This window comes from Mesoplodon bidens (assembly GCF_964165515.1).
Source record: "Mesoplodon bidens genome assembly, contig: HAP1_SCAFFOLD_229, whole genome shotgun sequence".
Lineage (NCBI taxonomy): Eukaryota > Metazoa > Chordata > Mammalia > Artiodactyla > Ziphiidae > Mesoplodon > Mesoplodon bidens.
In genome coordinates this window covers 606,847-632,807 of record NW_027672470.1, presented here as the reverse complement: position 1 = coordinate 632,807, position 25,961 = coordinate 606,847, and the positions used below count along the sequence as shown (strand labels likewise).

General features: G+C 40.7%; 1 protein-coding gene across 1 annotated transcript; it reads left to right on the top strand.

The window, feature by feature from the left end:
• Positions 1–505: 505 nt before the first annotated feature.
• On the top strand, positions 506–25,961 carry LOC308610139 (RAD52 motif-containing protein 1-like; the record flags this gene model as incomplete). Its single annotated transcript, XM_081259396.1, has 6 exons — positions 506–898; positions 20,699–20,821; positions 21,198–21,366; positions 22,325–22,423; positions 24,330–24,415; positions 25,860–25,961. The coding sequence occupies exons 1-6, from the start codon at positions 860–862 to the stop codon at positions 25,959–25,961; spliced, it is 618 nt and encodes a 205-aa protein (XP_081115522.1). The 5' UTR covers positions 506–859.

Sequence of the window (25,961 nt, the reverse complement as noted above, 5' to 3'; positions counted from 1 at the left end):
TGGTGTTTGGAAGACCTCTCTTGACTCGGTGCGCGGGCAGTAGTGAAAGCAGAGGGAGAAGTCATGGAAGGCATGGCCACGGAACCCGTTTAGATGTTAGGCAGGTATTCCACCCTTATTTCCTGTGATGTTAATTATTATTGTTAATCTTAAACTTCCATTAGTTTAAGATAACTGTAATTGAATTGTTAGTGAAACACTCAAACAGTTAATTGCATTGTCACGTTGGTAAAGTTTTGATTTGTTGATCTTGTAAGGAAATAACTATTTGGAAATTGAATTCACGTAACCTTAGGGCTGGGAGTAATGTTGGTAATTATCATTTGTGGAATTTTATGATGAGATGCACAGTATACTTACTCTAGGCTTTTTATAACTCATTATGTTTCCTTTAGTTTTCAGAACAACTCCAAGATAGCTGTTATTTCTGCTTTGCAGAGGAAATTTAGGTTAAATGTGAATTAACGAACATAATGTCACAAGACCAGTAAGTAGTGGTGCTGGCGTTGTGCCTTGGAAAGGGTGTTCTCTTTCCACTGCAGTATGCTCTGCTGCTTCTATCTAGTCTGTCTTATTTTCCAGATGAGGAAATTGAGGCCTGGAGAAGTCAAGTGACTTTCCCAAGGTCATACAGCTGATTAGTAGTAACATTAAACCAAACTTTTATCTCTGGACCCTTATCTCAGGACTCTTGGTCCTGGCTGGTTATGCTACATTTTACTGAAGTACTGTGGACCAAAGGACCATATGCTGTGACCACTGGATACAAATGCTTCAGAACTGATACATCAGCAGTGGTGTTTTCTAGTATGTATTAAAAGGTTCCTTCTCTCTCTTTCAGAAATTATAAAGAGCTCTGATGGGCTCTTTGGGTGATACCCAGTGCAGTGAACTGCAGGTGAGTAAGGTCTGGGAGAGCCTTCTTTACAAAGCAAGGACTTGGTAATGCCTGAGGAAAAGACAAAAGGGACTTAATCTAGAGGAGGGTGTCTGGTCAGCAAGATGAGCTGGGACAAGGTGGAGGAAGTAGGGCCCTGGTGCAGCAGCGGTGACCTGACTGAATTGGCTACTTCTGGGGCCGACTGGATGATGGTGAACCTACTCCAAACAGACTGCCTGATGCTTTGTCCGTTTGTTTGAAGAGAAGGGAGGGTAGGTTAATCTTCCACTTCTGTTTTGAATGAGTAACTGCACAGGGATTCAACCTATCTGCATATGATTGGATCTTCAGAGGTCCTTCAGTTTTTGTGTCAACATTCTTGAGTGTTGATCGCCCAGTGCTCTGATGAACAGGTTAAGTGTTAAATTGTCTGTTTTTCCTGTTATCTACTATGTGTGCATTGTCATGAATGACTATATATCTGCATTTCTGAGGATCTGGATACCAGGAACATATCAATGGAAACAGAAGGTTAAACTTTTTTCCTAATGGTTGTATTAGTCCTTCAAATTATTTGTTTATTGCTGAAATGCCCTAAGAATGACACTTTAGTCTTGAGTATTTATTCTTTCACAGTAATTAATCTTCTTGGTCCATTATAGTATCTTGGCCATTCAGTATTAAACTAAGAAAATGGTAATACTACAGAAAAACAATTAGAAGACTGTTCTAATATTGTCCTTGTGGGGCATCAGTGCTAAAATTATTTTTGGATGTATTTTTAACGCTAGTCCCAGAGACTTTAATGAGACAATGCTATATACTTTTAGGGTTTATAATTAAACTTACGCTTGGCTACTTATTGATTGCTAAAGTAAAACATTGTTGTAGGGGTTCTTTGTTTCTTGAGTTAGGGTAGTTTGCACGATTCATCCCCCACAGGTTCATGGGGATGATCAGAAGGCTAGCTGAGCTGGTTTCTTGGTCCTTGGAAAGCTGGGGTCTGGGTTGTCATAGGTCATTGTGATAAGAAGTACATGAGCGTTCTCAGTTAAGGCCAAAGTGAGCAATAAAAGAGAGGTGTGGACCTCTTCCTGAGACTATATCGAGTTTGCATCCTGGGACCCCTAAGTTTGCTCAGTATGGTAGAACTTTCTCTCTTAAATTATAAAATAATTTAAGAATTGTTATTAAGTAAATTGTTAAATATTTGGGTTACTACCCCTAAAACAGTTGATTTTATTTTTGGCATTCTGTTAAAAATATATATAGAGAGATATATATCTCTCTATATCTATATATATATATACATACACACACACATAGATTATTGTACTCCTTTTTAATTATAATGTATATAATTTGAATTTTTCCTACTTATTAGATTATGAAACATTTCCATGTTATAGTTGTCACAATTTTAATTGACATGATTACACTTTGAGAGGCTGCAAAATATTTCACCAAGTCATGCCGTCAATAATTTACTTAACTCTTTTTATGTTAGTTATTTATGTTGCTGGCTCGTTTTCAGTTAATACTTTAATGTACATTATTGTAGATATTATTGTACTTTTCTTCTGGCTAATTATATCTCTAGGATAAATTTTTGGATGCATTATTGTGTTAAATGGTATGAATGTTTTTATGGCTTTTGATATATATATCGCCATACTGTTTTTCAAGAATGTTATACCAGTTTGTACTACTAAGAGATATACAGATGTACCTGTTTCGCCATAACTGGATATAAATACATTGTTTCCTTAAAAGTTTTTGCTTATTTAATAGTGTAAAGTGGCATTTGTACTTCTTTGTTCTATAATGTTGAATTTTTCTCTTTGAGTCTCTTCATGGTGAATTGTTTGTTCATATCCTTTGCTATTTTAATCAGTAAACTATCGATGTGGGCTTTGGATGGTAAGGCAAGTATAACCAGCTAATAAACAGGTGATTATTAAAAAGATGATCAGAACCTGTTCGGAGAGAGTGTTCAGAGAGAGTCTAGTCTGGATGGTACGTTTTCTTGAGAACATAGTGGTTGAAGGGGAACGGGTGAGTTATTCCAAGGTTCAGCTCAGCACATGTTTAGTGCGCATCCATTGTGTACCACGTGTTGCGTCCTCTTAGTGCTTCTCAAGTCATCGTGGCGTATACTTGGCTGAAGGAGGAGGCTGCTTGAGGCTTCTTGAGGCTTGACTTGTGGGACTTTGGCTGCTGAAGTCTCTTTGTGGAGGGCTGAGGGGATGACTGACTAGAACCTCTTTAGCTCATTCATGGCATACCACAGTGCCACGGCACAGTCTTTGAGAAGCTCTGTTCTGAAGGATACAAAGACGAATAAAGCATCATTTCCTCTGACAAGGAGCGAATCATCTAGTAGAGAGAGTAGGGGCACCAAAACAAGAAAGGACTAATAGGAATTTGAAGGGTGCTGTAAGAGGGGTTCAGACAAGGTGCTTAGGGGTTCAGTGGAGGGAGTGATACTGCCCCCTTGCGGATGTAAGGGAACACTTCAACTGAGGAGGTGGCATTTAAATTGCACCACTGTGAAATTGAGGCGCCAGGGCAAGAAGAGCGCATTCTGGAGGGAAGGGTAGCTTGAGCATAGGCTGAGGGGTGGTGTTGGAAATGAGGTGGATGTCCGGAAACTGAGTATCCAAATTACCCGGACCCTGGGTTACATGAAAGAACATAGTGGACAGTGAGGCTGTTGAGAGGTCATGACTGGGTTTTGCAGAATGCATATGATGGATTGTGAGTGAGGAGAAACTAGAGACAGGGTTTTCAGTCGAGTTCATGGCACTACTCCAGGTGAGGGATGATGAGTGCCTGAGTTAGTGTGCTTGGGAATGAAAGGAGGTGGTGGAGTCAAGAGGTACTTTGGAGGTTGAACAGAGAGATGTGGTGACTGATTAGGTAGGAGGGGAAGGAACAGTCAGTTCTGTGTCTTAAGTCAGAGATGATGCTGAGGTGTTTGTGGTTGGATGGCTGGCAGAATGGGACAGCAGGAATACAGAAGTCAGGAGGAAGAGCAGGTCTTAGGGGTTTAGAATAGAGAAAAGATGATTTTGGTTTTGTGTGTTGAGTTTAAGGAACTAGTAGAAAGGTGAAATCAGCATCTTAACCCTGGAAGGAACAGATGAGGAAGTTCAGGGCCCAGAGGAGCTAGAGGGACCAGTGAGGTCTCACAGTTAGATAAAGCAGAGTGAAGACTGAAGCTTCCTGATTCCCAGTGCAGCACTCTCTTCAGTGCCTCAGACTGAGAAACTTCTCTGCTGTGGTGTTTTCCTCGCACCCAGGTGTGCTCAATAGGAAGTTGGAAGTGGCAGAGCTTATGTTGGGAGTGAAGAGTTTATTTTTTAATTACATTTTTTTATTATGGAAAATTTCAGATGTATAGAAGTGGAAAGGGTATAATCAATCCCACTGTACCCATTGTTCAACTTTAATAGTTAGTAATGTTGTTTCATCTGTTTCCTCCCTCTCCATGAATTCTATTGAAGCAAATCGGATAAAGTGTTTTGGTGAACTTGAACTCTGGGTATCTGTAGTTAAGGAGAATTGAACAGTTCAGTAGGGTATGTTCTGAGCTTTCTGGGTGGGGGTCTAGAGTGAACAGAAGTAGCATTAATTGCCAGAATTCCTGGGCAAGTCACTTACGTCTTCTGAGCCTTCGTTTGTCTGTGAGACGGAGGTAATAATGGCAGCGTCACAGAATCACCTGAGATAAGGTATAGAAAACCCTCTGTGAACTGTGAGCCTGAAGTGTTATGCAGATTTTAGTTGTTGGTAATAACAGAAAGGTAGTGCTATTCCTCCGGGCTTCTGTGTTGCTGGCATTCAATACATTTTTATTATTCAACAAAGAATTATGTGAGGTACCTGAGGCTTCAACAGGGAACAAAACAGACAAAATCTCAGCTCTCCTGGAACTCATGTTCTAGGTCTGGAGTATAATAGGAAGCTAATACCTTAATAGTGATTAGTGTGGGCCAGACACTGTTCTAAGTGCTTTCATATTTTACCCTATTTAATTCTTGCAGTAATGCCTTGAAGTGTAGCCCTGTTATTATTCCCATTTTGCAGATTTGGAAATCAAAGCAGATTTTTAAGCAGATTGCCTCAGGTCACAATGCCGGGATTCAGATTCAGGCAGAGCTGGCTTCAAGCCTGTACTCTTACCCCTGTGCCATTAAAACGCTTTAGCTCATTCATGGCGTACTAGTGTTTGGTACAAATAAAAAAGGTAGGCCCTGATTGAAATTATTCCTAAACAAGTAAGTGTTCTCTTCTTGAGGGAGAAAAAAAGACAAAACCAAATGAAAAAAATGGCAGTACACAGTTCTCTGTGGATGGGGGTATATTAGTATTCTTACACAGAAAAGAATGTTTCTTCCTAACTTTTTATAGGCTTCAGCAACTTTCTTGGTTTCTTTAGATACAAATGGCCACCTCAGTGGAACGAAGTCATTTTCCTGCTGATACTTGGGAAGAGTCTCTTCTTGAATGAATCTCCTTCTGGCTTACAATTCTTCTTTTTTCTCCTACTCCTCTCTTTCCTTACCTTGGGGCAGTTCCCTTCTCTGATTTCCCCTGTTGTCTGATCCTCCTTTTCCTCACAGCTGTGGTGTCCCTTCCCAGTGTCATCAGCTGCCCATGTTCTCAGGGATTTCCTTCCTTCTGCTTTTGCCTTCTCTTCCCTAGCCTGCCTCTGTCCGTCTTCTTGGGCCTTACCCTCTGTTGTGGCTCTTCTGAGTTTCTTCAGCGGGACTAACGTCAGGACCAATTTCCCGCCTCTGGCTCTGGCTCTGCCTTGCCAGCTCGTGGTTCTTCTTCCTGGGCAGGGAAGATGGGGAAATGGGCAGTGAGCATTCCTTAAGTTTGCATCAGGATTAGGACATGGGCCTCACTCCTTTTAAGGAGGGTTAGGAGGGTATTATGGCTTGCATACCTGTGGGGTTTTTTTGGAATATTGTTAAAATATACATAACATAAAATTTACCATTTTAATCATTTTAGCATACAATTCAGTGTCATTAAGTGCATTCACATTGTTGTACAACCATCACCACCATCCATCTCCAGAACTTCATCTTCCCAAATTGAAGTCTGTACTCATTAAACACTAACCTTCCATCCCCCTCTCCCTCAAGCACCTGGCAAACATCATTCTACTTTCTGTTTCTCAGAATTTGAATAGGGTCCATTCATACCATAGGTACCTCATATAAGTGCACTGATACAATATTTGTCTTTTTGTGACTGGCTAATTTCACTTAGCCTGTCTTCAAGGTTCATCCATATTGTAGCATGTGGCAGCATTTTCTTCCTTTTTAAGGCTAAATACTATGCCATTGTATGTAAATACCACATTTTTTAAAATCCATGCAGTTTTTGATAGACACTCAGGTTGCTTCCACCTTTTGGCTGTTGTGAATAATGTTGCTGTGAACTTGGGTGTATACATATCTGTTCAGGTCCCTACTTTCAGTTCTTTCGGGAAATACCCAGAAGAATTGTTAGATCATATGGTAATTCTGTGTTTAATTTTTTGAGGAATCCCCATATTGTATTCCATAGCAGTAGCACCGTTTGATGTCCACCAGAAATGTAAAAGGGTTCCACTTTCTCCACATCCTCGCAAACAGTTATTTTCTATTTTTTTTGATAGTAGCCATCCTAATGGGTGTGAAATGATAATATATACTTGTTTTTAAAGGTGTTTTATGTAGAATAATAGAATTTCAGGACTGGAAATGGTATTAAAGATTTCTGGTTCAATTAGCTGTAGACAGCAACAAATGTTCTCATATGTCTTAGCATTTTCACTTCTTTCTCAGTTGGAAAAAGGCATTTTGGGCAGATGGGTCTCTACTGGATCTTCGGCTCTAGATGAACTATGTCTGACCTAGGCAGGGTACATGGAATGCAGCTTTGCCAGAGATCTGCTCTTCTCTTCTGCCAGTGACTCTCTTTCTTATACTTCTTTACAGTTTCCAACTGTGTCTTCTGGGTTATTTAATCTTCTTTCCAGCTTCTTTAAGGGATAAGGTAATTGTATTCAAATAAACATTTTTATTTAAAAAATCTAGGTAAGTTAGCAATTAATGAGCCCAAGATCAGTATAAACTGCTCAGATGATTAAAAAGACTCTATTCAATATCAATTTGAAGGAAACCTAAATATTACTCCTGGATGTTAGCTATAATTCCTTACTATGGAAAATAAGTCACCCCTTTTCAATTTTTTTTTTAATTTGGAGGAGATGAGTTAAGCAGCATAAAATAAAATATATTTTGTATTTATGAGAAGATTATAACTTCTGGATTAGTTTGGGTTTTGAATCATTTTTAAGTTAAAGAAAACTCTTAGTTTAATTTATATTATGAAAATCTTTACGCCTACAGCAAAGTTGTAAGAATAGTATAATCAATACCCAATTGTTAGCGTTATGTCATAATTTGCCTTGTCTCCCTTTCTCTGTCAAATAGATAGAATTTTTTTTTTCCTGAGCCAGCTGAAAGTAAGAGGCAGACATCTTACATGGCATTTCATTCATACTTCATCATGTGTCTCCTAAGATTGAGGACATATTTCTTCATAAACATAATACCATTATCACACCTAAGAAGATAATTCAGTAATACTAATAGTTATACTATCAGATATCAAGTCCATGTATAATTTTTTCCTATTTCTTCCCAAAATATATTTTATTTCTTTAGTTTGTTTTTGACTCTTTAGTTTCTTTTTTTTAAATTAATTTATTTAATGTATTTATTTTTGGCTGCGTTGGGTCTTCGTTGCTGTGTGTGGGCTTTCTCTAGTTGCGGCGAGCAGGGGCTACTCTTCATTGCGGTGCACGCGCTTCTCACTGTGTTGGCTTCCCTTGTTGTGGGGCACGGGCTCTAGGCGTGTGGGCTTCAGCAGTTGTGGCGCACGGGCTTACTTGCTCTGCAGCATGTGGGATCTTCCCGGACCAGGGCTCAAACCCGTGTCCCCTGCACTGGCAGGCGGATTCTTTACCACTGCCCCACCAGTTATTCTTTTATAAAAAAATTATTTCCTCATTTGTTTTTATGTGATGATGCCTTTATTTATTTATTTTTATTATTGTTTATTTTTGGCTGTGTTGGGTCTTTGTTGCTGCGTGCAGGCTTTCTCAAGTTGTGGCAAGTGGGGGCTACTCTATTGTGGTGCGCAGAATTCTCATTGTGGTGGCTTCTCTTGCTGCGGAGCACGGGCTCTAAGTGCGCGGGCTTCAGTAATTGCAGCACCCAGGCTCAGTAGTTGCGGCACACAGGCCCTAGAGTGCGTGGGCTTCAGTAGTTGCGGCGTGTGGCCTCAGTAGTTGTGGCTCGCAGGCTGTAGAGCGCAGGCTCAGTAGTTGTGACGTACGGGCTTAGTTGCTCTGCGGCATGTGGGATCTTCTCGGATCAGGGGTGGAACCCGTGTCCCCTGCATTGGCAGATGGATTCTTAACCACTGCACCACCAGGAAAGTCCCAGACGTTCCTTTTTTTAATGACAATTTTGAAGAGTCCTGGTTCATGTATTTCATAGACTGTCCCTCAACTTGGGTTTGTGTGATGTTCTCCTCATGACTGGAATGGAGTTAGGGTTTTGGGGAAGGAGATGTTTACTTTTATTTTTTTTTTTAAAGAACTAGACAGGGTCTTTTTCTTTTTTTTGGGGGGTGGGTGGGTGGGTAGGAGTTTATTAATTTATTTATTTTTGCTGTGTTGGGTCTTCGTTTCTGCGCAAGGGCTTTCTCTAGTTGTGGCAAGGGGGGGCCACTCTTCATCGCGGTGCGCGGGCCTCTCACTATCGCGGCCTCTCTTACTGCGCAGCACAAGCTCCAGATGTGCAGGCTCAGTAGTTGTGGCTCACAGTCCTAGTTGCTCCGTGACATGTGGGATCCTCCCAGACCAGAGCTCGAACCCCTGTCCCCTGCATTAGCAGGCAGACTCTCAACCACTGCGCCACCAGGGAAGCCCCGGAGATGTTTACTTTTAATATTTTGTTTCATCTCTCTCTCTTGGCTTTTTATATAAGATATTCAGTGCATATAGATATATATTTTAAAAAGCATGCTTGTAGACTATTATTTTATAATCTGCTTGCTATTTTGTAATCTGGTTGGGATGATGGTGGTATGCTATTTTTTTTTTTTTCAGTACGCGGCCTCTCACTGTTGTGGCCTCTCCCGTTGCGGAGCACAGGCTCCGGACGCGCAGGTTCAGTGGCCATGGCTCACGGGCCAGGCCACTCTGCGGGATGTGGGATCTTCCCAGACCGGGGCACAAACCCGTGTCCCCTGCATCGGCAGGCGGACTCTCAACCACTGCGCCACCAGGGATGCCCATTTTTTATTTTTTTGCGGTACGCGGGCCTCTCACTGTTGTGGCCTCTCCTGTTGTGGAGCACAGGCGCCGGACGCGCAGGCTCAACGGCCATGGCTCACGGGCCCAGCCGATCCACGGCATGTGGGATCTTCCCAGACTGGGGCACGAACCCGTGTCCCCTGCATCGGTAGGCAGACTCTCAACCACTGCGCCACCAGGGAAGCACGGTACACTTTTGTTTTAATTATGCAGTTGGCTCTCTTGCGTTGATTTACATTTTATTTATAAAGCTCCACTGCTTTGGATTATGATGTGTTTACAAGGCTACACAGATAATCTGGAAGGGAAAATGAAGAAATACAAATGACAGAAAATATTTTATAATAATAAAATTTTCTTGGCAAGCAGCAACATTTTCTCAAAGTCAGACTTTTAATATAATTTGCTTGCTTCATAAATATGGATTTTTTGTTTTTTCATATCTTTATTGATTAGTAAGCATATTAAATGACTTGGGAGGAATCTCACTCTCTTCAAGAAATAATTTGGAATTATTGATCCAGAATGCTGACAGTTCTCAAAAATGGGTCAGGAAAATCAAAGTAATAGATGGAAAAAAAATCTCAATTTTAGCTCTTGATATAACTTTTCTTAAATTTAGGGTTCTTTTTTGTAATTTAAGTTACTAAAACAGATGGTGGAAGGTCCATCAAGATATTTATTTTATGTATTTAAAGCATTTTACTTTGCTGTATTGAATTCCATTCATTCTGGAATTTAGGAGAATTTACCTCTTTATGAAAGAGATTATTCAAAGTAGAAAATGATTGATGACCTTCGCTTCCAGTTTTCTTCTCAATAGACTTAGTCTCTCTTCTAATGCTTTTTGCATACTCAGTAATTGTATAAGTTTTAGAGAAAAATGCAAGTCTGGCTGAATATTAAGCAGAGTACAATAAATAAAGCTTTTTTCCTTTGCAGAATATTTTACATGTGTGTCCCATAGATTCATCAGAGATTCTAGTTTTGGATAAAGGCAAGTACATTAAAGACAATACAACATCCCTATCTATGACATTGGCATTCAAATGAGAAGTGAATTTGGTTCAGGACAGTTCTTGAAATGCTTAGCATTTAGGTTATTTTAGGTCAACTCTTTGGGAAATTCAATTAGAGTATTTATTGAATGGTTTTAGTGAGCTGATTGGTTGTCATGTCATGTCATAGATGATATAAAACATGACTCCTATTTATAAAATAGTTCTGTTGGTCAGATAAGGCATCTTACATGATGTATTTAATCCAAGATAATGGATGGGTAAGAGGCAGATCATTGTCTAGGAAGTAATTTTGGTTTTGAGAGAGGCATTCTTAGGGAAAGAGGCCTTGAAGTGTTCATTTAGAGCTGGGCAGGATTGAGGTCCGGAGAGAGGAGGGAAAGGATATTTGGGTAGAGGGAAGGGCATTGGCAGAGCCTCAGAGGCCTGACGGTTCCTGGGGCCTGTGTGGGAATGGTGGGAAAGTTGGGTTGCAGTCAGCCTGTGGGTGGCCTGGACGTTGGGTAATGAGCGTGGCTGTCAGTTTATGGGCGCGCTCTCTAGAGCGGTGTGTAACTTGCTTCCTCTCTGAAGAAGTGTGACACGCTTGTGCTAGCTGCAGTGTCTTCCCCACAGCTGTGCTGTCCATTGAGGAGAAAGGGGCCTGCTCTGCCATGGCTTCCTTACTCCTCAGGGTATGGCATGTGAGTTATTTTAATAATGTATCAATCTGCCTTTTCTTTCTTTTGTCACAATGCATTTACTTTCTAACGTGGTCTTGTTTTCAGGGTAATAATTGGGTTTCCACAGGGAAAATAATAAAGTATGAGGCAAATTATTGACTTAAAAAATGCATCTCTAATATTTTTCTAGTAGTTCTTCTTTTGTTTAAATTTTTGTTTCATTAGTTATGTAAAGAAACTTATGGATAGTAATTTCTGCTCAGGTGGATAGTGGTACTGTTTAGCAGAGCTCATTGGTCTTCTGAAACCTTTACAAATGCAGTCTGATTCATTCCAGCCAAGTTAATTATGACTCACATCATTTTTTTCCCTTAATGGAGGCAAATGTAAAAGACAGAGATACAGAAATCATCTTCAGTTTAGATTGAAGAAATTTTAGTTACTACTCTTTGTTCCTGCTATTTGATCACAGTTTATTTTTATTTTTTGAAGTCGGTCTCTAATCAAATAAGATTTAATGTTTTAGAAGTAATAGAGGACCATGACTAAACTAATAAGAAAAGTTAATTTAAGGACAAGAATTGATTTTTAAAAATATAAAAGTACATTTCATGACTTGATTTCAAGATGATCTGGTGGTATCCTTATACTGTCGCAGAAGGAAGTCCACAGTGGGACGAGAATGATGCTTACAAATCAGCAACCTTATTATCTATTACTGAACATGTCTTAGTCCAGGCCAGTCTGCCTACCACCTCTGTGGAACACTGTTGATTTCCTTTTTCTTCCAGTATTTACTTTTGGTTCTGGACCAGTTATCTAGCTGTGATGGGATTCTTCAAAAGTATCCTACATTTTGTACTTAGTGAACTAGTGATTGTCCTGTTTGCAGACATTCTTTCTGAGGCTCTACTCTTGCCTCGAAAACCTACATTTGCAGAAAGGGAAATGTATAGGTTTTCCTTTTAAATGTATTTATTTTTATTTATTTTTTATTTATTTTTGTCTGTGTTGGGTCTTCGTTTCTGTGAAAGGGCATTCTCTAGTTGTGGCGAGCGGGGGCCACTCCTCATCATGGTGCGTGGGCCTCTCACTGCCGTGGCCCCTCTTGTTGCGGAGCACAGGCTCTAGACGCGCATGCTCAGTAGTTGTGGCTCACGGGCCCAGTTGCCCCGTGGCATGTGGGATCCTCCCATTCCAGGTCTCGAACCCGTGTCCCCCCCATCGGCAGGCAGACTCTCAACCACTGCGCCACCAGGGAAGCCCAGGTTTTCCTTTTATTAACAAACTTATCCTTCTTTATTTCCTTCCAGTTTTTAAAAACCGTGTCCATTGTGACATTGAGATTCATATTTAAAAATAATTTTAAAATTTTATTCTTAAAATTATCATACAGTAAAACTAACTTTTTTCTTTTATCCTGTTAATTTAACACGTGTAGTTTGTGCAACCATCACTACAATCAGAATACAGAATAATATTATCACCCCCCAGAATTCCCTGATGCTATCCTTTTATAGTTAACTGTCCCCATCCTATAACCTCTGCAACTACTGACCTTTTCTCCATCGCTATAGTTTTGTCTTTTTGAGAATGTCCTATACATGGAATCATACATGTAAGCTTTTGAGACTGGGTTCTTTTACTCTGTCTTTGAGATTCATCTAAGTTATTGCATGTATTGAAAGTTTATTCCTTTTTATTACTGAGTAGTTTTCCATTGTCACTCATTAAAGGACATTTGCATTGTTTCCAATTTTTAACATTTAAGAATAGAGCTGCTGTAAACATTTGTGTACAGACTTTTGTGCAAACATAGTTTTCATTTCTCTATCTCTAGGGTAGCTGTCTCTGGGGAGAGGGGATTGCTGGGTGATATAGTGAGTATATTTTTAACTTTATAAGAAACTGTCAACCCTTTTTCCAGAGTGTCTGTACCATTTTATATTCTCCCACTAGCAATGTACGAGAATTCCACCTATTCCACATCACTGACACTATCAGTGATTTTAATTTAGCCATTCTAATAGGTATGTGGTAATATCTTATCATGGTTTTAATTTGCATTTCTCTGATGACTAATGCCATTGGACATCTTTTCATGTGCTTATTTGCCATCATTAGATCCTCTTAGTGGAGTGCCGTTGAAATCTTTTGCCTAGCTTTTAATTGGGTTGTTTTCTTACTGTTGAGTTTTGAGAATTCTTTATATATTTGGATACAAATCCTTTTTCAGGTATGTGATTTGCCGTTGGTTTTTTCTCAGTCTTTAGCTTGGCTTCGTATCCTTCTAACATAATAGTGTCTTTCAAAGAGGAAAAAGGTTTAATTTTGAGAAAGTCCAGTTCATAAATTTTTTTCTTTTTTATATTATACTAAGATGGGTAGATTTTAAAATAAGTTTCTGTTCTATAAAAGCGGTGAAAAGTAACTTAGTGATGGGAATGTCCTCATAAAGTTGACTTTGTGGAAGGTGCAAATGTTATTTTCTGGAAAGGTAGTACTAATTAATATACCTCGTAGTCTTGGGAACATCTAGGACTTTTGTTTAACCAAAGGATGCAATTGGTTGAGGTTTGTGAGGGTTTTCACACTTTTTAAAAAAATGATAATCACTAATGTGGTTAAATATGTATACTTTCATAATGCAGAACTATGTAGGAATTAGTCCTTAAGACTCTTCCAGGGTTAAAATAGTGGTATATTACATTCCCATTTGATGCTTTGGGGAGTGCCTGAGTTTGAGTTTCTGCTTCACTGGAACAGCATTAGAACTCTGAGTGTAGGTTCAGATTCAGTGTCATGGCTAAAAGCACGAGCTGCATCAGAATGTCTGCATTTGAATCCTGCCTTTTATTTATAGTGTAACTGTGGGTGAGTAACTTAACTTGTCTGTGCTTCAGGTTCCTTATCTGTTAGTGGGAATGATAATAATAACATCCACCTTGTAAGGTCATTATGAGGACTCAAGCAGATTACATAATAATAGTCATTTCAAGGGCCTCTGGCCCACAGGAAGCATTCAACAAATGGCTCTTGTTATTCTTCGTCTTATTATTGCTGAAATAGCTTTATGATAAAATTGTTTAAACAAATGTTTTGGAATATTTTCAAGAGTCAGAATAACCACATAGCACACTAAGTCATTTCTCTCCCATGCCCACTTTTTTCTCTTTGCACTTGTTATTATTAATCAATACCTGTGACCAGTGTTTTTAATAATCATGTATATATACACTGTTTTACAAGCCAGCTATCAGTTCATTCCATTTTTCACATCTTGTGAGGTACTAATCAGATATACACATATACATCAGTTCGCTTCAGCTGCCTGAAATATCAACCTAAATTGGCTTAAGCTGGAAAGAAATTTGAGTTAGGCTCACCTAACTGCAAAGTCAGGCACAGCTAGCTGGATTCAGGGCTCAAGTAAAGTCATCAGGACTCAGGTTCTCCCCACGAGTCAACTCTGCCTTTTCCTGTATGGACTTCAGTTGTAGGAACTGTATGTTAGAAACTTGGCTGTAGCATATTCACCCCCTGTAGCCTGTCAGCGTTTAGATTCAGCCGGAAAGAGCGCCTGTCTCTTTCCCAGAAGCCTCAGCAAAAGTCTCATGATGTCTCATTGGCTCTTATGGGGTCACATGTCTGACCTGGAGCCAATCGCTGTTTGAGGCTGTGAGACTGGGATTGGCCAGTTCTGGTCACGTGTCACCCGTGGCTCTTTGGCGGAGTCGAGCCCACCGGAGCCACGCTGACTGAGAGGCGCGGAGAGGTACCTACTCTGAGGGAATCTGTGGGCTTTTATTACCAGAAAAAGGGATGGACGCTGGCTGGTCAAACGACTAATGTGCTGTTAGGCTCTTTTTGTAGATCGGCAACGGATCACAGGGGTTAATGGATTTGAATTAGAGTGGATTTGAATTAGAACCTTGGTTACTGATTCCAGCTTTTTTGTCTCCAGGAATGCCGTTCCCCACAGGGGCAGGAGTTTGCAGAAAGTTAGTGTTGTGTATTCTTTTGGTGAAAGTTGGATAATTTTTAACAGGAAGAGAAAGAGTCAAGGCAAATAGGGGTGGCCTTCTCAGTGGGTGGACGTGGTGCTTCTTCCCACACTGGTGGGTTTAAGCGACTCAGCGCCCTTCTCCGGGCCTTTCTGTCCCCGTGGCAGAGGCTGTACAAGACCCAGCTTGGTCAGTGTCTGTCCGCTACATGGCAGGGTTGCGTGCTGTAGACACGGGTGTATCCGTGTATCCTGGCCAAGAGTGTTGGCTACATGGTGAGGTGTGTCTGGTGCTGGCGTCGTTTAGAGGTCATTTCTAGATCTCTGTATTTTTTATAGTCCATTTTAGTGTGGCTTGAGACATTGTCTCACTTTGACTTCGGCTGGCAGTTTCTATTTTATGTTTTTCAAGAAGACGCTTGAACTTCTTCAGGAGTACGTGTAGCCAGGTCATGCTGTTTTCTGAAGAACCAGAGAAGGCAGTTACCAGAGACCTGCCTTGTATGGAGAGCTACGCTACAGAAGTACCCGCAGTGAGGTTCAGGGAGACTGCAGTTAGAAATGAACTGTTGGGACCTGATTAATTGTGGTAGGCATCTTCATATCCAGTGCTGAGGTGGGCACCTGAGCCTACATATCAGAGACATTAACTCTTGAAATTAAGTCACTTCCCCCCCATAGCTCCCGGAGTTAGTAATTCTGTCCCTAATCTCTACTTCTGTGTTACTTTTATTGAGATATCCCTGGCTAATATGTTTGGTGATTAATGTTGACGGTAGGCTTTGTGATCTTCCCTCAGAGCCAGTTTTAGGGGTTAGCTTGTGTTTGTCAGCGATGTACAAGTACACTTGTTTCTCCAATGGCTATTGGAGAGCATAATCATTCTTATGATTGCATAATCATAACCATTATTATTTTACCGAGATGGTGAAAATGGGTGAAAATAATTCCTCTGTCAAGTAGATAAAGTAGTTACATAGCATGATATTTTATTTTCTAAAAATAGAGTGTTGTATGTTGAAATCTGTAAAGTGATTTCCACTTTGTATAAATTGAAAATATGGAATTTTAGTGAAATAACAATAGCTAACACTTACTGAGCACTCACTGTATGCCAGGCATTCTTTTAAGCACTTTACATGTATTATTTCGCTTAATTCTTAAGTGAAAATAAATAACCATAGGAGGTAGGTATTAGTTGTCTGCTTGCCATTTTAGAGGTGAGCAAGTTGAGATACTTGAGGCTAAGTCATTTGCTCCAGGTCACACAGCTGGTGAGTGACACAGTTGGTGAGTGACAGCTGGTGAGTTCTGAATGTAAGTCCTCTGGCTCCAAGTCTGTGCTTTGGATCACTATGCTGTGTTCTGTCCCTAGTAAAGATTTTAGCTCATGTGTTGTTAGTTTTTCTTTTCATTTTGCTTCTTTTTGTAATATTCTCTAGATGTGGGCTAGGAGTTTTATAGAGAAGATTTGCTAATTCTAGGACCTTTGGAATCCATGGATTTATCCATCTTCTGTTGCTGTTATTTGGCAAGCAAACACTATATGCTTGTTTATATCAGTAGGTGTCAACCAGGAATGATTTTGCCCCCCAGGGGACATTTGCTGATGTCTGGAGACAGACATCTTTAGTTGTCGTAAGTCAGGAGACGTGCTCCTGGCACCTAGTGGTCAGAGGCCAGGATGCTGCTGAAACATTTATGAAGCACAGGACAGCCTTCCGCAACAAAGAATTGTTCAGCCCAAAATGCCAATAGCATCAACTCTGGCCTATAGAATAAGTGACTGATGATCTTGTAATGCCATTCTGATCTCTAATGGGCAAAGTCACATTAGTAATGTAGAAATGATTACTTTTGATGTTTGTTTGATAATTGATTTCCCCAAATTAATGCATGTTTGTATAAGGGACATAAACACCAACCATAACTTAAATATTGAAGTTCCCTTAAAGTAAACTGGGAATTATAGCCCACTGAGGGAGAGCTGAGGAAGTTTAAAGGGAGGCCATGTAATGCCTGAGGATACAATACTCTAAATATTTGTTGGATTACCTTGTGAATTACACAATTAGATTTCATTTTTTGTGTTGTATTAACTTGTCAAATGTATAAACATTTTAAATATCCTGTAATTTTTAAAACCGTGATTTGGTATTTTTTTAATTAAAAATTTCATACTGAGAAAAGTGGAGAATATTACATTGTACCCCGTGTATGTACCACCCATATTTAACAAATGCTAACAAATACTGAAGTGCATTTTGAGCTCTTTCTCATCCCATCCCTTAGGTGTTTCTACATTTTTTATTATACCAAACATCTCAAAAGTTGAAGGGGCCTGGAACTCTTCCGTTGTCTGTCGTCAGGCCTCACTCACTGCTGCTGCCTTTTGTCTGCCTGTCAGCTTCTCCCCTCATCTTTCACTGCAGTATATAGGCGGTAGAGGGCGGAGCCAGGTTGTCTTTTCAAAGCTGGAAAGGCCAGGCCGAGAGTGGATGCGTAGGCTGGAGGGAGGCGGGAGGACAATAAGTATGGGTTCCCCCCAATGACTGAAAGCAAAGCGTTCCCATGAAACCTTTCATAAGCCGAAGTGGCGTAAAGCGAAGAAGCAGTGACCATAGGACACATCTTGCTAACGGATGCACAAAATAAATTGAGCTAAAGTACAGAAGCTCAGTGACAGTTCAAAGCTATGGTGGCTTGATGCTGAGGTGCTGAGTGTGGTTCCCAGAAAGGAGCTGGGTGGTGCCCCTTGCACCCGCTTTTGCAGCGCACAGTGCGAATTGCCTCTGTACGGGCTGCTGCACAACACGTGCCGGGCACTGTTCTCATTTTCCCCCCTTTTTTGTGAAAATAGATACCTCCTTGGATTTCTTTTGGTTGGGAAAACAGGCACTAACGTGGGTCTTTCTTAAAAGCAAAGTGGCATAAATTGAGCTTTGGAAGGATGGAGGAGACCTGTACCTTGGGGCCGTTTGGTGAGGTAGAAAGTGGGGAGAGTGAGCGAGGGTGGGAAGAGGCAAGAAGAGCAGTCTCGGAACTGACAGAGATGGTGGTGGGAGGTCTGCAAGCGTGGTCCGCCGGAGCAGTGTTGTGACTGTCAGGTCAGAGGATCTTAGGTCTTCTTTGCCCAGGATTGCTGCTCCCTGCATTATGAGTGGTATAGCTCAGGAGAGGCTGCGCTTGAATTCTCAATCTCTATTACTTGGACTGCTTAGTGGTCTGTTATTAATGGCAATGCCTGCTTATCACCAGTTGTTCACAGGACTTCTACATGATAGGTTCCTTCTTTTTTTTTTTTTTTTTGACCACACCATGCCGCCTGCGGGATCTTAGTTCCCCGACCAGGGATCAAACCCTCTCCCCGCCCCTTTCCGCTGTGGAGGAAGCGCGGAGTCCCAACCACTGCACTGCCCGATAGGTTCCTCCTTTATTTAAACACCTCCCATCATGCTCCATTGCTATGGAATAAAGCCCTCACTTCTTGTGGCATTGGAGGGCATTCTTAGCTCCTTTCCCTCTTTCTCTGACACACCTGGAGTGTATCATGTGCTTTTTCTTGTCTTGGTGACTTCTTGTGCATTCTCTCTGATAAACTCCCCTGTGCTCTCCCTATCATCTCTGCACAGTGAACTTGTGTTCTTCTTTTGAGGGCAGCTCATGCCTTTCGGCAGATGGAAGGTATTTCTTGCTATTTTCCATTTGTGCTTTGCCTGTCTTGCTAGAATCTGAGTTTCTTGAAAGCAGTGATGGCATGCTTCCTCTTTGCGTATAGTGCTGCTAACACAGGGCCTGGCCTCAGGAAATGTTTGCTGAACTGAATTAATAGCCAGTTCGAACTTGCACTTGAGCCAGTGTTTTGTACTGGTGGGAAAAATCCTACACGGTGTGGACTTTGATTCTCTGAAGTGTCAGTTAGACGGAAGATAGGAGTCTGGGATAGGAAACAGTTTTGCACCTTCTGTTTTTTTTTTTTTTTTGCGGTACGCGGGCCTCTCACTGTTGTGGCCTCTCCCGTTGCGCAGCACAGTCTCCGGACGTGCAGGCACAGCAGCCATGGCTCATGGGCCCAGCCACTCTGCGGCATGTGGGATCTTCCTGAACCGGGACACAAACCCATGTCCCCTGCATCGGCAGGCGGACTCTCAAACACCGTGCCACCAGGGAAGCCCTAGATTTCTTTTGTTAATGCAGAGCCTGAGTTTGCTACCCACACCCCCGATATTGTTACCTACTTTAATTATGTGTTCTTTTTAAATTTTAATTATTTATTTATTTGGTTGCACCGGGTCTTAGTTGCAGCAGGTTGGCTCCTTAGTTGCGGCTCAAGGGCTCCCCAGTTGCAGCAGGCAGGCTCCTTTAGTTGCGGCTCGCAGGTTCCTGAACTGTGGCGTGTGAACTCTTAGTTGCAGCATGCATGTGAGACCTAGTTCCCTGACCAGGGATCGAACCCGGGCTCCCTGCATTGGGAGCACAGAGTCTTAACCACTGCACCAGCAGGGAAGTTCCAGTTATGTGTTCCTTTATTCATTGGCATGTATACATAATTCTTATCATTTTCCCCCTGTATTTTTATAAATACAGAAAAGTGAATAACATCTTAAAATAAAATGAAGGAAAGGCCTAATGTATCTGAGTTTTTCTCAGTAGCACGAAGGGAAATGTTTGCCAGCAAGAACTGTGGCAAGGTTATCCCAGATGTCAACTGTCTCTACTACCAGGGGCTCAGAGCCCTTCTGAAGCTTCCTAATTGTCCAGGACAGCTCCATTATGACTCACCGTACAGGGCCTAGCCTCTCATGCGACACTCAACATTTAAAAATTAGTCTTCATTTCTCCTTCCCAGCAGGCAGCTTCAGTTGGAGAAAGTAATTTCATTTTCTTATGTACTCGTTCATTCACTCAGTCAACAGACCATCACTCCTCTATTATATGCCAAGATCTATGCTTGCTTCTGGTAACAAGGAAAGAATAATATATGGTTCCTTCAAGCACTTAAGGAGCTCATAAACTAGTGACAGAGGAAGATGCACAAACCAATCAATAAAGAATTAACAATGCTTTGACTTTATTTGTATTATTTGAATTTTTATGAGTATATTTATATACTACACCCTGTTCAAAGTGGAAAGAGATATTTAAGAAAGAACTAGTGATGTAAAAAATCCACAGTAATATGTAAGTTATTTAGAGAGTTAAGACTGGAAATATTTGCACTCTCCAAGAAGCTTGTTCATGCAGATGAACCCCTACTTCTTTTGGTTGCTTTATTTACATTTATAGAGGTATAGGTATTCCCTCTTCTAACAGGGGTTAGTAACTTGGGGAGGGGGTGCTACAGATTAAGGTCCTGATTCAGTGGCAGGTCCATCTTACCTCCTCTTCAGGTCATATTCTCAAGCAGGAGCTACAGGATGAGACAAGTAAAACAGTTCACATCCTTTGCTTACCCCCAGCCCCATGATAGGCTTCTGCTGGGCTTCCTTGGTTGTTTTCATCATCACTTTCACCACCAGAGGTCAGGGAACCTTCCGGTTAATCAGGGGCCCTGGAAATGATGCAGAAAAGTACTGACTTAAAAATAATAAATAACATTTATTTAGGGCTGACTGTGAGCTCATTGCTTAAAATGTCCTACTTAATCTTCACAACCACTCTAGGAAATTGGTATTGATAAATCTCAGGTATATCCAAAACAAGTCTCTATGTAGGATTGTGATATTTTTAGGACTTTTATGTCTTTAGGTTCGTCTTGGCACCAGACATAAGGCGGTTCAACATAATACACTGGCCCTAAACAGCTCCAGATGCCAAGAATTGGCAAATCACTACTTTGGTTTCAATGGGTGGTCAAAAAGGATCATCAAGGTGAACTCTGTAGATTTTCTTTGACTAACCAGACTCCTTTCAACATTGAACTCCTAGACTTTAGAGAGAAGAATACAACAGGGCTATGGGGAGGAGATGTGAGAGCCTTCCACATGGAAGTATGTGAGCATTGGCCTGCCACCTAGAATTAGTGATAATCTCAATGACTTGGATGGCGGTGTCCATAATTTTCTCCAGTATTTGTATGGTATATGATAAAAAATAGTTGTCCATATCTAGTCATTCATTTGCAAGTCCCAACTTGATTTTGAAGCTATTGCATACCTAAACTATTACCTGGGATTGCTGGAGTTTTGTTTTTATTTCTAACAACAGGATATTTTGAAGTCTAGCCTTTAATTCATAATCCTAAGAGCTTCAGGATCTTTCTAACCTTGAAGAAAGGGAAAATGAAACTATTGTGACACCAATTCAGAAGCAAAGCCTGAAGTTCTTCTGTGCTTTAGAGGTGGTGTTGCCCTCCCATGAGTGCAGGAGTCCCGGAGTTGTCATGGCTGAGGAACCTTTGCATAAGTTGGAGGAAGGTCTGTTTTCCAGTATGTTTGTGTGTGGGGAGGTGAGGGAGTGGGATTTCTCTTTTTTTCCTTTCTTTCTGAAACTCACCTTTTCAGGCACATCATCACTTTTCTAAGCCACTAAAGCCCTGGGCAGATTTTTTCTGCCTGACAATATAGGTTTTTATCTTAGGCAATACCTGACAGCACCTTAAACTTTAGAATTTTAGAACTGACCGCCTGCCGAGAAGCTTAGGAGGAAGGAAGATGAGTGAGTTTTTGTTGTTGTTGTTGTTAATAATTTGTTATGTGCTAAAATATTCCTTCAAATACAGATGTCTTCTGGCCTTCAGTTATCCCAAGAAAATCATTGTCTAAAGATTGAAATAAACTCTTGTGTAAATATTCAGTCCTTTGCCTCCTATAGAAGGGCCTGAGCAGAAAAAGTTAATGTAGATCCCTAGAAAGGGGATTCCCATTGGTACTGAGTTTTTTCCTAGAATCCATGGCACTTGGGCTTAGGGTTTTAACTCAGAGGCAGAGCTGTTAGCGAATGGAGTGGAGGAGGCTCCACCATCCACCTGAGTGGGTGATGGTTGAGGAGAGGCCAGATCATCTGCACTACCACCAAATCTATCTCACTGTATGAATCCAGCCCTTTACTCACAGGAGAGCAGGGTCTGTAGCAGTGCAGCCTCAGCTTGTCCATTTGAAATCTGTGAGTAGTATGAGATTTGTGCACGTTCTTGGTTTGCATTTCCCATTGAGTGTTTTAGGAACTTCCAGAATAGATCTGAGCAGTAAAAATGTGCCATGCCAGGGTATACCTACAACAGAGACATTCACCCGTACCCCAGTGTTGTGCCTGCCCTTAATCACTAAGATAATGATCTAAGAATCACAGATGCATTTTTAGTTTTACACACATAACCTAGAAATCAGTTATGCAGACAGGCATTTTAAATTCATCTGTTTTGGTTGGATTTAGGGTCATTATCATTCCTTATGGAAAGGAAGGTAACCCAGAAGCTTGCTATTCAGAAGGCTATGACAGACGCATTCCAGAAACTGCTGATTGTGGCCTTAGGTAAGACCTTTTTGATTGTCCTTGAAGTACTTCAGTTTCAGTGAGCAAATAAAGTTACTTGAAAAGTTAATTGGATGAAAATAATGGTTGTCTAAAACATTACATATTCTTTCGTTCACCAGATGCTTTCACAGCAGCAGTCTTAAATGTGTTCTCTGTGGCATTTATGAGAAAAATGACAGCAAATATTATTGTCCCCAGTGTTTAGATGTAGAGTGACTTGCCTCAGTTCATACAGAAACTGTTTGATCCAGTTCTTCCCCAATTGCTTGCTTATCTTACAGAATAGTGCAGTGATTATAAGCCTTGGGCAACTGTGTTTGAGTCCTAACTTTGTCTCTTAGATTTTGTTGTTGTTGTTGTTGTTGCAATTTTAGGTTTTTCTAGCCAGAGACATTTGAAGGTATTTAATATCTCTAAGCTGCAATTTCTTTATCTGCAAATAGGATTAGTAATACAGCTTATCACCAAATGGAGGATATTGTAAGAGTAAATGAGATGATGAATGTAAAAAGCTTAGAACTATGCCTGAAACATAGTAAGCAGAGAAAATATATTGACTATTATTATTATCATTGTTTTCTTGTTGAAGAGTTTATTAGATTATGTTTTTGAAATCAGTTTAATTTCAGTTTTCATTTCTGATATATTGGGTGAATATGATTCTTATATAATAATTGGCTACGTTTTTGTGAGCCTTGAAAGTGGTCATGCTATTGAATAGTGTTGATTGTGTTCCCTATCGAGTTATACAGCGGTGAGAATGTCACAGCCTGTGCCCAAAGGAAACTTCATGATGAGTAGATTCCCAGAACAGAATTGCTCCCCTGCTTCACAGCCCTTCAGGCTTAGAGAAAATCCGAGCTAAGTTGTCAGAGACCTTATTTGCTTGTAAGAGTTGACCCTGGGTTGGTCTTGGCCTTCCAGCCTGGGCAGTCCTTCCAGTGAAGTTTGACTTCCCTGGTCATCAGGCAGAATCTCCATCAGCTGTCAACTCTGGGTAACAACCTTTAAGAACCAAACTAAAGGGCTTCCCTGGTGGCGCAGTGGTTGAGAGTCCGCCTGCCGATGCAGGGGACACGGGTTCGTGCCCCTATCCCGGAAGATCCCACATGCCGCGGAGCGGCTGGGCCCGCGAGCCATGGCCACGGAGCCTGTGTGTCCGGAGCCTGTGCTCCGCAACGGGAGAGGCCACAGCAGTGAGAGGCCCGCGTACAGCAAAAAAAAAAAAAAAAAAAAAAAAAAAAAAAAAAAAAAAAAAAAAAAAAAAAAAAGAACCAAACTAAATGTCTGGGTTGTTTGTTCCTAATAATGCCAAGGTATTCCTTATATGTACTCCAAACTCCTTAGACAAAAAGCCTGGTGGCTCTAGCTTGCCTTGAGGAAAGCTGTATTGTCCAAAAGGTACATGGGCCAGTTTCTGCCAGTAGAGTGTTCAAATGCTGTCTCTGTCTCTGTCTCCAAAGCTTTGTTCACTGTATCTGGTAGAAGTTTGGTCCCAAGGAGTAGGCCCTTGCCTTGCTTCTAATATGAAGTATCTATTATAGTCCAGTGGTATCTCTCCAGGTTTGAACTCATTTTGACCCCCACCTAATGCCTTCCTATTTCATTGTATTGTGATTGAACATTTTTGTTTCCACAGCTTTTAATTTCTATGTCATTATTCCTTAGTTCTTATTTCTAAGATCATAAAGGTTTTTGAACCAAAGTTGATACTTCTTATATATTTTTTCACAAATAATTATGATAAAAACTGGAGTGTCAGATGAGGGAACTTCTAGGAAAATGCTCTTATTTTCTGCTTTTAGAAATCAAAAGAATGTCTAATTATTGGGTGCTACCATTGTATACAGGAAGTTTTAGAACAAGAAAACTTCTGAATTGATCCTTGTTAACTTTATTTCAGAAAGTGGTAAAATAGCTGTGGCCTATAGACCCTGTGAAGAGGTCACAGATGCTAGAACTGAAGAGGAACTACAGGATTTAATTCAAGTATATGGAGATACAAACTCAACACAGCCAGTGTAGCCATAATTCAAAACAAGCAGCAGGATTTGGAAGACTTTGGCATGTCTACTCAGCTCTGTCTTCCTTAGGAAAATGTGAAACTCTGAAACTGCTTTTGAGGCAGGGAATTTCTAGGACTTTTCCAAGTCCCGAGCCTTGCCTCTGGCCCGTTATTTGAAGTTTGGAGAGCAGGATTGAGGGCCATCAGTGTACGTCTACAGTTGTGGACACAGGAGAAGACACAGGCCTTTTAGAACTCCCCTCAAATAGAATTGCAGGGATTTGGGAACAAAGTAACTATGGCCTTAAGTGTGATTATGCTACAGTGTTTTAAAACTATTCATGCCTTTCAAGTAAGGTGTATTACCCAGATCTCAGCATATATCTTGTGTTAAATATTTTGCTGAAGAACCTTTCTGTAAACCAGTTATATGGATGCCTCGAATTAGGGATTAAGTTGTCAACTTAATTTCTAAAAGAAAACATTAATGTACTGTATATAGGATTTTTATTTAAAAGGAGCAAAAAAATGTGTTTCATGTCATTGAGAGCTTATTTTGGGGCTAGTTTTCTGATTATTTAACTCACCCCAACGTTGCAAAATTTGTTTTGAAGGGAAGAAAGTAGAGAAAGGAAAGGTGGTTATGTTCTGAAAAATGTAAAAATTTTGAAAGTTTTTCCTGTACGAAATAATTATTTTAATTCAATTTAAATCAGTCAAGGAAACTTCAAACGTATCCATGTTTTGGACTTTAAGAAGTCTAGCTTCCTGTGAAATGTGAGAGGAAAGGACTCCGTATTGATAGTAAAGATTTCGGAAAACTGATTATAACAACAGATCCATTCCTAAATGAGGCCAATCTTGGAATCAGTTCCATTGAGAAACCATTATGTGCTAGGCACTGGAAAAAAGATGAAGCTCCTTCTCTCTTGGAGTTTAGGTGTTACAGGTGTACCAGACAATTAAAAAGGACTAAAATTAAATAGAATATGAAAAGGACTGTGAAGAAAGTAAACTGGGTGCTAGTTATAGTATTTGAAGAAAATTACTTAACATGCTGACTTTAACATTCTAAGTGTCTTCTCCATGTCTGCACACAGGGTAGACCTCTGAAAAGTGACACAGTAGCTTTTTCTAGATTAATGGCTCTGTTGAGACATCGTGGGATGGGGGAAGTCTTCCCATGCTAATATAAAGGGCCATTCACTTGGTTTTAGACACTCTTTCCCAGGATGAATTGCTCACCTGCCCCAAACCCCTCCTATAGATGTTCTGGAGTCATCACTGATTCAGTGGTAACCTCTGATAACAGAGTGGTGAATTGATAATGAGACGTGAATACTGAGAGTTTGGAGGAAATGGCAACATTTTAGAATAATTGTAAGGTGTGTTCCCCTCCCGCCACCCTGACTGGTGCTCACTTTGCAGGTCAGCTACTTTTCTTGTCAGCCCTGTAGCCAAAGGGAGGAAGAATGTCTCTCAGACTTCAGCTTCGGGGAGGAAGAGTTCAGATTGCCAGAACTGGACTAG